This window comes from Pseudoliparis swirei, chromosome 7 (assembly GCF_029220125.1).
Source record: "Pseudoliparis swirei isolate HS2019 ecotype Mariana Trench chromosome 7, NWPU_hadal_v1, whole genome shotgun sequence".
NCBI classification, from domain to species: domain Eukaryota; kingdom Metazoa; phylum Chordata; class Actinopteri; order Perciformes; family Liparidae; genus Pseudoliparis; species Pseudoliparis swirei.
Window position 1 is genome coordinate 29,943,583 of NC_079394.1, and position 12,631 is coordinate 29,956,213.

Here is a 12,631-nt window from a genome sequence, read left to right on the forward strand (position 1 = left end):
TAAGTTAAGTATTCTTTACTAACAAATGCACTCTATGTCTGTTTTTGTGGCACATTTCCTAACAATCGCACCAAACGTCTTCGCCCACTTGCGTGAAGTACCTGGTCCATACGGTGAAGCATCTGGACCGGCGGTCCTTCGCATCAACTTCATCAGAATCATCGCTATCATCGCTGTCACAATTCACTAAATGCGGATAGTCTGCTTTTTAATGGTTCATACAAGTATCCAGTTGCTGAATCTGACAATCTTGCTTCATCGTCTCCATATTTCGCCTGCATTTTCTATATTATTATCAAGTTCTCAGCATTTGTTTGCGAGCTCAGTTGTTTACATTGGTTTCTGAACACATCCGCTGTGGCTGGCTGTCGATCTATCAACGATGTGACGATCACACCACCAGCGCCATATTCAAGCACCAGTGCAAATGACGGAAGCTTGTCGGAGTTGAGGACTTTGAACAGCCTAAACTACGTATTGTTATTGAATACTGGACCGTCAGTGCATGAATAACCTTTAGAAACACATTATCTTTTGATCTGGCTACATATTCGCGATCTCAACAGGTACCCTTTAAGGAATCCTGAAGTCAAAGGTAAAGGAGGGTCTGACCTCTGCTGATGGATCCTGATGGAAACACAGTCGCCGAATGAAAGCTCACCTTAGTTCAACAGACTGAACTCCATCTTTGAAATCTATTGCGGTTGCCTTGGACATGTCACTCTTCAGGGACACACAGCTGGGTCCAGGTCCCGGTCCAGCTCGAGGAGAGTCAGCTCTCTGCTGATGGATCCTGACAGAAACACAGGGCTGATTCACATGTTCAGTTAAATTCTGACAGATTTAGTTTATTTTGATTGTAAAAGCTTACCTAAGAGACTGAACTCCATCTTTGAAATCTATCGCGGTTGCCTTCGACATGTTACTCTTCATGGACACACAGCTGGGTCCAGGTCCAGATGCCGGTCCAGGTCCAGGTCCCGGTCCAGGTCCCGGTCCAGGTGAGTCTGGTCTGCTCAACACACTCAGAGCTTAGAGGGTGAGTCATGACAGAGGAGTGGCGTGCCATGGAGAACGGTCCGGCCTCACCTCTGAGCTTTGGTCTGGCTGTCATGTTCCCCACACAGAGAGGTTTTAGAGGGAGGGACTCCCTCCTCTCTGTCCTCCCACTGATGCATAGCAGAGTCCACACCTTCACACACACACCTGCTGCACAACACTCACGTCACAGGACACACACACTGCAACAGAAGCTGTCAAACCGGTTCAGACGCCTTTTGATTTCATTTATGTGTCAAACTCAAGTTGCTTCAAGGTTTTAACTTATTTTATTATAAGACGAACATCTTCATCAAATCACTGTCCTTTAGCTCAGATATAAATGAGAGTATTATTACACCTGAAAGCAAAATAAATGATCGCCAATCAGCATCAGGAACCATTTCTACGTCAGTTAAAGAGAGAAAGATCTGATGATCCAACATGTCCAGATTCCTCTGGTCAGATTCTCACCTGCTGAACTGACCTCAGGTCAGTTCTGGACACGTTCACCTTCTGTGTGGAGGAACCTCTGGAGAGAAGAAGCTGCTCATGTCTTCCCTCAGTCCGGGTATGGTGTGCTGTGTGTGTGTGTGACAGCCAGTATTGTGCATTTGAACTGAGGATGCGTGGTACGCCCCTCATCTCTTGACGTCACAACCAGTCCAACCGGTGGATTCCGAAGTGAATGATTATGGGCGTGTTTGTTCTCGTTCAGCACTCCCAGAATTCCCTTCTGCTCTCACACGTTCACAAACAGCTGCTGTTGTATCTGTGACTGTCCACCAGCTCCAGCCTCTGATCCTCTTCTCTCCCGGAGAAGAAGACCATGACTCAGTTCCTCTGATGAGCTGCAGCTCTGCACATTTCACTGAGAAGGATCAGGAACTGAATTCAGTTTGTTTTGTATAGCACAAAATCACAAATTACCACTTTTGCTTCAGAGGGCTATACAACCTCTACACATAAGACATCCCTGACATTTGACCTTGCATTGGATCAGGAAAAACTGAAAACAATTTGAAAAAATTCCTCACACGGAAAAAAGGGAATAATCCTTCAGGAGAGCATACATTTTCTGGGGATCTATTGTACTTCTGGTCACATGACATCTATTGTACTTCTGGTCACATTATTATCAGGAAACACTCCATAAACTTTCATTGTTAAACCAGAGAAGACCAACCAGCTCACTCTCATATTTGGAGCGATAGTACAACGTTTTAGCCACTGTTCTCGGTCGGTATAAAAAGTTGTTTTTGGAGGGAGGGGGACTTTGTCAGTTGCTTAATTTGTGTCATATATTAATGCACAGGTATATGCAGTAGATTATGAATACATGAACATGTTCACGGTGACAAGCGGTTAGCCTGGGTGACATGTGTCTCTGTGAAGGCAGCACAACATCTATTACAAAAATACAAGGCTGCCTCCTGTTACAGTGTTGGTGAAGGTCCTTGTGGTGTCACATGCAGATCAAAGCAACTATTTTTTCTAAACCATGTGATGTCTTCACATTCTTTTGTCTGGCCTCTCTTTGTCTCTCGGTAACCCAAAGTGTTGGAATGATGTTACATTCATACACCTTAGACACAGCAACAGGGAGCTGACTCCAGGGCTGTGTCTACTACCGCGCACTTGAGCACTTCGAGCTGACTTTCAGTGCTCGAAGTGCTCGAAGTGCGCCACACTGACAAAACCAGCAGAATTCAGTGCACTGAAAGTACCCGGATGGTGCACTGCAAACGGGCAAAAGATGTAGTGTAAAACGATGGACACTACTCGCTCTAAGCGGCCGTCATCTTGACTACGTGGCGAAGAGGAGGAGCCATTTCGCCAGCTTTTCATTTTATTTCTAAAACAATGGCGGACAGCACAAGCGGTAGACCACGAAGCTACAGTACATGTAAGTATCAGCGGTAATTACACATTGTACTGGTTTTACAATGTACTACTAACATGCCATTCTCAGATTAAAGCCAGCGACATGAGTAGTTGGTGGAGTTAACGATGTATATGATATATACCGACAGTTAGCATACCTAGGTAGCATTAGATGCCATTGGATCTGCATGGCAGTTATGATAAGCTAGCTGGGTAATCCACCACCCGGTCCTCTTGCCAGTCCGACGAAGGTGCACTTTTATCGGACACTTTTCGCTTGACGAGCGGGGGCAGGTGGCGGGCTCCAGGCGCTTTCTCCAGCGGCAAATCCGACGACAGATGGCTATGTCAGTCATCGGACAGCGTTAAACAACGTTAACCAATCGAAATAGCAATTTTAATGGATTAACAATGGATATGCTCAGTTTAATAACGGGTTAACATGACACCGCGAACGTTTGCCCACACGCCCGATAATTAATACCGTTACGATAGCTATCTAAGCGTGTCCTTCTAGAAATAATTGTAGCTTTCAATCATCGTTGTGTTTTTTTTTTTTTATGTCGTGTATGTATGTATTAATTTAAATGTAATCGTGGTCTGGGACAGAGCACTGAATGGCTATCCTATTTCTGTTTCCTGCCCCAGAGACGTTTCCTGGAGGTGCTGCTGCTGGTCCTCTGCTGCCCTCCCGACATCTGCATCTGGCTCCAATGACCTCTGGCACCTCACATCCACCTCCAGGGCCTTTAAGAAGATGGACCGCCATCAATAGCCCCCACCACTCTGCTGAAGGCTGCCGACCCAGCTAGACGGGCAAAGCGGGCACCTAGGCGTGTGAGTTCCTCTCCTGTAGGGTGGCGGACAACGGTGTACAGGAGCGATCTGCCCACTCATCCTGTGCACCAGCCGGTGAGCGGTGGCCCGGGGCCTGTCGAGGCTGGCCACCACCGCCCGATAGGAGGTGGTGCTGGCAAGCCAAAAAATAAAAACTAGACAGGAGATCTCGGGGCCCCAACCGTGGTCACAGTCAGTGCCCAGCACAGCCATGAGGGCGTTGAATGACTCTCGGTGAGCCTGAAGTCCACCCTCATGTCACTGTGGCCATCACAATACAACGCCAGCAGTGGCATTGCAGCATTGATACGGCAGCGCCGCCTGGGACTGGGTGGCTGCTGTAGAGAGTGTGGAGAGGGGAGGGGAAGATTATATTAATATGTAAGTCATTTTATCAATAAAATGTTGTCATTGAGGTTTTGGCGTCTTTTATTGCGTTTTCTGATTTATATTAGAATTGATGCATGTTTGTAACAATAATTAATATCCCTGTGTGTTCAATTGCTCATTGATTCCTGTATCAGGGTAAACTTCACTACAACAGAGATGTGTATAAAAGTACAGTCAGTCAAAGTAGGCCTATTACTGTGTGAATTCAAGCAGATGATGCCTATCATTTCAGTGGATAATTCTTAAAACTAATTGGAATCTAGGGACAAGCATGTACAGATTTGTCATGTTTAATTTCCATATGGTGTGTATGTGGATTGCAAAGAAGAAGGCTACTTCTGACAAAGATAATTGAGAATTTGTATACCTAGCGAGGAGAATTTAATTGCAACTACTACATGAAGCTATGCTGTGAAGGTAAGGCAAAATCACACAATTAAATGTACATTTACCATCTCGACTTCAGCCAGAAGGCGGAGGCTCCTGCCGCGATTGTGGAGGTATCGCAGTTTCCACATGGGGTGGAGAAAGGTAAACAAGGGACAACAAGAGGGCAAGAAGTGCATTCATTTTGTCACTTTAAGGGTTAGGGTATCGCAAGCAGATTTGCATACGTCACTCCCGGCTTAATTTCATCAAGGTGTGAACAGATTTGCGTCCGTCACTTCCGCCAAGTGGTTAACGTAAAAGTGTTCCATTTGAGACAGCACTTCATCAGCGACGCAGTGCACTGCAATACAGTGCACTGAATTGTAGTGCACTGCATTGCAGTGTACTTCGTAAAGTGTGCGGTAGTAGACACAGCCCAGGTCAGTTGTGGACACATGGACTAAGGTGGGATTTAACCGCCATCACCTGCGTGAAAGACGGAGCTGCTGACCACTCTTAACCAGTTAAAACGTTTTAACTTGCCTTAACTTCCTGTAGTCACCACTGTCTCGAACATATCCAGGTTTTATTATTTATTATTTATATTGATGAATTAATGTTCTTCTAATGTTACCCTGCTATGTGTTAGAACACTGTAAATATGGATATCTATCACTGGCTTTTATTCTGACTTTCATTTTAAGCACTTCCGTTCAGACAGAAACGGAAACAGAAGGGTTTTTCGTTTCAAACGGAAAACGAAACCACGTTATTTCCATTTTCCGTATTTTGAATGAAACGAAAAAACAAACGATCAAAACATACACGGACCCACTTCCCTATTCGCAGGGTGAGGGCTTCATCTAGCGGTCAAAGAAAGGTTCTAACTAAATACAACACATTTCTTCATCCCAGGAAATCAAACAGAAAAAACCCTTTCACGAGAAAAAACAACAACAACGGGAAGAGCTCTTCAGGAGAGCCACAGAGGAGGATCCCTCTCCCGATGGACAGAAGACAGAGATGTCACGTGACCAGATGAACAGAGCTCTTTGATATACAGTATGTATGTAAATATAGATGTATATGTGTATATATGTTCTGCAATGGCCAAGTCAATCACCTGACCTGAATCCAATGGAGCTGCATTTCACTTGCTGAAGACCAAACTGAAGGCAAAATGCCCCAAGAAGCATCAGGAGGTGAAACCCAAAATCGACCTGGGCCACCAGGGGGGAAATCCGCAGAACCGCATGGTTGCACCCTCAACGGTTGAAGTTTTTTAAGGAAATTGACGGAAGAGGGAAGTGTTCTTACCAATTGTTTGTGGAAACATTTTTAGGGGGGCCTTTTCCCGGTGGGTACCCCCAACCTTTTAAAGGTCATTTGTTTAGAGGGCCCAAAATGGGGGCCGATTTGGACCACCTCGCTTTGGGGAGCGGGACCCTTTTCCTTTTAAACGGCTTTGGAAGCCCCTACCCTCGGGGGGTTTTGGGGAGGGGTACTTTTAAGGGGGAAAGGTCCCCCTTTTTCTGGCCCTAAACAAAGACACTTTGTGAAGGGCGGGGCCCACAAAAAGCCCGAAGTTGGTTCCCACGTTCCATTTTTCAATTTCTTCCTGGGGGCCCCAAAGGGGTTTTTTACAACCGCCCCTTTAGGGCAACTTTTTAAACCAATAAAAAGTACCAAACTTTTTTTTAAGGCGGGTGGGACTCCCCTTAGGGGGAATTGAAAAAATTACCCGGGGCCCTTTTTTGGAACCCGGCTTGGGGGATCCAAAAAACTTGGGGTGGGCCAAAAGGGGTTGAAAGGGTTTAAGATTTTTTAAAAAACCGGGGGGGCCCCTGGGGGGTTTTCCCTTTCGGGGCCCCTTTCCCACAAAATTAAATTTGGGGTTTAAGTTTCCCCTTTTGGGAAAGTTTTTTTTGGGGTTTTAAAAATGTTTTTCCCTAACCCGGGGAGGTGAACCCCTTTAAACCGTGGCAAAAAATTCTCGCGTCCCAAGGGGAAAAACAAATTTTCCCAATTTTTCAATGGTAAAACCCTTTTCTGGGTTTTGATTGAATGTTTAAAAAGGGAAATTACCTTGAGGGGAAATTTCCCAAAGGTCGTCAATAAACAGGGCTTTAATGATTTATTTAACCATTGCCAAATTTTTTGGGGGAAAATTTTTTTTGCCCCCTTTTTGGAAAAAGGAAAAAAATACAAAATTCCTAAACGGGTTCCAAACAGCCTTTATGAAGGGCCCAAAAATTTTTGACCAAAATAAAGGTTTTGGAACCCCTGCACCTGAGTTTAAATTAAAAGCTGAGGTCTTTAAAGAATCGGGATTTTTTCAAAACCTTTGTTTTGGTGTGAGCCAACATGATGGGGAAAATTTAATGCCCAAAATCTGTCGGGTTTACTGTATGTATATGATATCTAAGAACCAGCTATACATATTTTATAATTTTTTCCTGGTTTTCCCTTTTTTCGTGTGATGATCCCCCAAGGTTTTTTTGCCTCCCTCTCCCTCAAACAAACAAACAAACCAAATATACATGGTTTCCCATAAGACACATGACAAAAGGAAGAGGTCAAATTGTACACTTCATCCTGAGAGAAACAACAGGTTTAAAAAGAAAAAAAAATTTTTATGAAGCTTTTAAGCTGTTTTTTAAAATTTTAAATTAGACATATTTTTTTTAATTTTTAAAAAAGATAAGGAAATACAAATCTTTTAAATTTTAAATTAATTAAGATTCAAATGTTTTATTTTTAAAAATGATAAAATAAATAATGTACAGGAATGAAAACAAAATTTTACATAACACAATATTTAAAGTGTGTGTGTGTTTTGTTTTTTTTCAAGACATTGTTTCATGTTTTTCTTTCAAAAACCAAAAAGGAAATTCTTTTTTTCTTCATGTCGGGAATCCCTGAACAGCTGAAACATTTGTTTTGGGGATCTCATTTGTTTTCTATTTTACAATCATATTTTAACATGAAGATATTTAGACCTGTCCTAACAGTTTAAACCAGGTGATTTTGTCGGGACCCGTCCAGATGAAAAAAAGGATTTAAAAAAATTTTTAGCTCCCTTTTAGATCCTTTCACCAATGTCTGTTTTTGCCAGACCCTCTGGGGACTGGTTTATATATTACATATTTCCAATTTGAACTTGTTTTGTTTAAATACAATCAGTGGTTGACTTTCATGATGAGTTGCCCTAAATGACAGATCAGAATTTAATTTCTTAAAAGGAGTTTACCCCCACTGTGTCATAAACATGATTAGAGAAATCTTTTCAAAATCAACAACCCTATCCTGTTTCATGAATGTCTACCCTGCCCATTCCCCCCAAAAACCCAATAAACCTTTCCCCCAGCTAAATCAGTTTCCCCTCTCCCTTTTAAAACCTTTAACTGTCTCCCAAAATTCCTGGACCCTTTTCCCAAGAGCCAACAGGTCTGTAGACCAGCCAACATGGCCCTTCAACATCCTCCAGCATCGGGACTCAAAACCCACGCCATGATCCTGTTTGTGGACTTCACCCTTTTTAATACAATCTTTCCCTGCTGCAGGAAAGTTCCCAGCTGCACGGGACTCCACCTGCAGGTACAGATTTCCTGCCCAAGGAAGCGGGTGAGGCTCGCCCCAGGCCCCCGGACCACCGGGTTTCCCCTGTGTTCTTCCTCTGCTGTTCCCCCTGTACCCCATAAATTTTTTCCTGAGGGGGCCACAAACGTTTTTCTGCTGGGGGGCCGGGAAGGTCAGATGCTCATGGGCATCCCCGGGGGCGGCAGACAGCATTTCAGCCGCCTGATTTTTAATATCAAACCCAAAATTTGTAAACCCTCGTTTTAACAGGTTGTCAGACCCACACCTGCGCAGCAGCAGATGTCCTAACATTCAAGCAAACCCAACTTCCAAAGGGACATCTAAACGTTCCGAGACCCGCCCCATCAAAGATGTTCTAGGAAGAGCCCCCTTCACATTTTCTGTCACTGCAATCTCAACCAGGGGCCCGGTGTAATGAATGGAACCTCCCGGGTATTTTTCGGGGCCCCCCGGGGACGACCCGACTAGTTTAACCACTGCTGTCACCAACAGCTGCACCCCAGTCACCAGTCCGTGCTCAATTTTGGGATGAAACCTCAGGGCTCATCTCGGGTGGGAGAGCCCAGGTGGGAGACTGACCACCTGGTGACCCCCAGAGAACAACCTGGCTCAACGCCTAAGACAGTGGAGATGGTTGGATTTCAGGAGGAATGCCCCCCCCGCCTCTCATCCTGTGTGATTTGACGGGGAGCCCCGTTTCCTGGGCTCCATCATCACCCAGGACCCCCGGGGCTGAACATGGGCCCCATCCCCAAAGAAGGCCCAGCAAAATGTTCTTCCTGAGGCAGCTGAGAAATTCAACCGGAAAAAATGATGGTACAACCCCCCATCGTGAGTCCATCCTGCCCCTCCACCCCCGCCTGGCACCCTGCAGCCACAGCCAAAGACAAGCGCAGGCTGCAGAGCATCATCCGCCGAGGGGGTTTTGGCTGCAATCTCCCTTTCCCCCAGGTCCTGTTCACCAGGTCACTGAACCCAGCAAGATTGCCCCCCCCATCCTGGTCATTTGTTAAACCCTCCCCGGGAAGGAGGCTGTCCAAAAAAAGACCTCCCCACCCCAAAAAGCTTTTTCCGGCAGTGGGGCTCATCAATGGACCCCTCCCACTGACTGACTCTGTCCCCCCAGGATTTTGTTGTTTGTTGTTTGTTTTTGTCATGTTTGTCATTTTCAAATGTTGCACCTTCCCCCAAAAAATTCCCTCGTTTTTTAAACACCGGGAAAAAGTTTTAATTCTGATTCTAAATCTAGATGCTAATACATTAGTATTTATGTTTTCTTTATTTTTTTATTTTGTTGTATAAATATATTTTTTTAATATGAAACATATTTAATAAAAATATATTTTCTAAAAAATAAATATATGTATTTTTTTAAATTATATATAAATATATATATATATATATTTTACACAAATTAAAATATATTTTGGAAAAATTTTAAATATACAGTATAAAAAATGATATGTATATTTAAAACTTTTGTATAAATGTATATTGTGTATCAAAATGAACAGAAAGCTCAAGTTATTTATTATATATGATGAAGTTATTATTATTCAGAGTCGTTGCAGTTACATGTTGCTGCAACACATCTTTTTGTCAGGAGGGTGAGTCGTCCCAACGCATTGTTTTGTTCTTACGTCTCAACAATGAAATCATAGAAACAAGAGGTCGCCTTCAACACATTAATGTCTTCAACTCTTCTTCTGGTTGTGTCATATTGTTGTCATTGTTCACTGTTTGTTTTTGCTCCCAACTTATTAATTACGTTTCTTGTGATTTAATGGTTCCACATTCCTTTTAAGTTGACCAGTTATTCACTATTTGATGCTTCTTGTTTCAGGCAGCTTGGTTTATATCTTATTAAATCATTCCACATTTTGAATTCTCAAAATTCAGAGAGACAGAGCTATAAATGAATATGATAAAACAGTAAATAGTAGATTTCCCCCACCCCCAAACAAACAAAACTGAAAAAAGACGTCCCAGCAGGCATTTAAAAAGAACAAATACTCATCAATGAGAAAAAAAACAATCTAGAGCGTAATTTAAGGTATTTAACCCCAGTGTATAAATATGAATCTGCATTCAGACGCTTTTTCACTTTTCACATTCTACCATTTTCATTTAATTTCCTGAAATAAAATCAAAGTTTCAGTCCCCTTTTTATAGAAGTGCCAGGGGTCATTTGTTGTGAGACTTCCCCATTCACGTGTTAAAGTGAACAACACATTTAAAGTGAACAATACATTTATTCAAGAATAAATCATCAGCATTTGAAGGTGCAATGTAATGACTGTCAAATCTGCTCCAGGCAGACAGGGGCGTTTCCCTGCTGGGTTCACCAATTTTTTAAAATTTATATAAAAGAACAACTACTGACAGAAAAAGACGCCAAAAATGTAATATAACTGCTGAAACTCTAAGAAGCGATCAAATAACGGCGCTATCTTGGCGGACGTTCATGTTTTTACGACATACTCTACTGTGGCATGTCTTGTGACATTTCTATGTCTAACAATATTATGACTCTTATAATATATTTTGATATCAAATTTAAATGCCATACTATGACATAGTTGATTTGTTATGACATACAAATGAGGACTTATGAGATACTTTTTTAAAGGCTATTTTTTTACATCTTATACTATTATTTTTTAATGACTTTTTATGCCATAATATCATATTTGTCAGGTTCTTGTCACGGGGTGGGGCTCAGGCGCAGAGAGACAGGCAGGACTCAGATGTGAATAACAAAAAGACTCTTTAATCAGACAAAAGTTCCAAAAAAAGCAAAACGTCCAAAAGGGGGCAGGCAGGGGAATCGGGGGCAGGCAGGGTCAAACAGGCAGGGCAAGAATATCCAGGCACAGGGAAAACGGAACCAAAAACAACAACTAGACAACGAGGAGAAGAGGAGACCCTGCAGACAGGATCAATCTTCCCGCGGACACAGATGGATCTAAAGAGCCCAATACAGGGGGAACTGGAAGTTATTTTTTTAACTATGAGGTTGGGAAAGGGCATCAGACCATCTGTCGGGTTTACAGTTGAGGCTTTGGCCGTCTGACCAGGGTGCAGGGGGGAGGAGCTTCAGGTCAGAAAGGTTGTCATTGGTTCAGATTCCAGTTCAGCATTATCATCATTACAGTCACATTTCAGGGAGGATATAATCAAAATCTAGGAAACACTGCCCTTTGTCAGGTGGTATTTTGGTGGCATTCATGTGGGGGCCAGCAAGGGAAAAAGGGAAAAAAGGGGAGAAAAACAAAACAAGCGTTGAATCAGAACAAGACCAGATGCTCTCTGGATCATCAGCACTCAAGCCTTTCCTCTGGGGGGGAAAAAGAAGAAAAAGAAGAGATGGATCAGGGCTCCAGAGACTCCCCCATCAGCTGCCAGTGAAGCAAAATCAGTAGAAAAAGAAACTGGGTCATCTAGGCTGAGTCTTTGCTGACCCCGAAACCCTCATGACTGCAGAACCAGAGATGTCACTCCCCGGAAGATGGGCTCGCAGTAAACAATTCATTTTTTGAATTTTCAAAACAAAAGTCTCAGTGTTTTTCTGCACTGACATCTGAAAAAATTTTACCAGGAAAAACTTCAAAAAAAAAACCCGAAGGGGCAACAGAAAGGTCCCCCTTGGTGGGAAAATGAAAAATTTCAGAAAAGAATTAAAAACAACAATGAATTAAAATTTTTGAATATTCTGTGGTTTTTCAGAAACTTGTCCTCCCGTCTTAAAAAAAGCTCAACAACCCGTTGAAAAGGTTTCCCGGGAAACCTCCAAGAGTTTTAGGGTCCCAAATGAGACAAATGGGGTCAGAAACAGATTATAACTTTTAGAATGAAAACCCGAGAGGAGGGGGCTTCAAAACTTTAGAAAACAAAGACAGGAAAAAAAACATTTAAACTGGGGGAATTTAAACATTTTAAAAAGGTGATGGCCTTACTGAAAGAATTGTTCTGAATTTTCAACTGATTCTACTTTTTGACTCTGGAAACTTGGGCCCGTTTGGGGATTTCTGCTTTTTTTGCCCTTTTTTATGTACCCACCAATCAATTTGAGGGTTTTGTGTTCTTTTTTTTTTACAGAACACTTATGATGTGACTCTTTTAGGTGAGAAAAGTGCTTCTATCAAATAAAGTTTATTGAACCTGAAAAGGATAAACCCCTGGAACAACCCGAACCCTTTTTTTATCTTTTTAGACAAGAGTCCTGATTTTAAAAAAAACCCAAAAAACACCCGATTTTTTGGGAAACAGCCATCAAAAAAAACAGCTTGGGGTTTACAATTACAGAACCCTAAGAATAAGACTGTCCTGCTACATCCAGAGAATACATTCTCCACATGATGTCTTAAATTTGGTTTTCCCGGATATCAACCCCCAACATGAACAAAGCAGACTAGTATGTTTCAGCCGTGACTGATGATCGGCCCATGGAGGAAACGACTGAGCAGTGAAAAACCAGACAGTTGTTGTTATTTAAAAGTAATGTTTGGGTTTT

The 12,631-nt window shown here is 42.7% G+C and overlaps 1 protein-coding gene across 1 annotated transcript; it reads right to left on the reverse strand.

Annotated features, from left to right (window-relative positions):
- Window positions 1-657: 657 nt before the first annotated feature.
- Window positions 658-1,266, reverse strand: LOC130196336 (cohesin subunit SA-3-like). Its single transcript, XM_056418360.1, has 3 exons — window positions 1,090-1,266; window positions 872-1,012; window positions 658-793 (listed from the first exon to the last, which is right to left on the reverse strand). Exons 1-3 carry the CDS (start codon window positions 1,176-1,178, stop codon window positions 658-660), a joined length of 366 nt encoding a protein of 121 aa, XP_056274335.1. The 5' UTR covers window positions 1,179-1,266.
- Window positions 1,267-12,631: the final 11,365 nt, after the last annotated feature.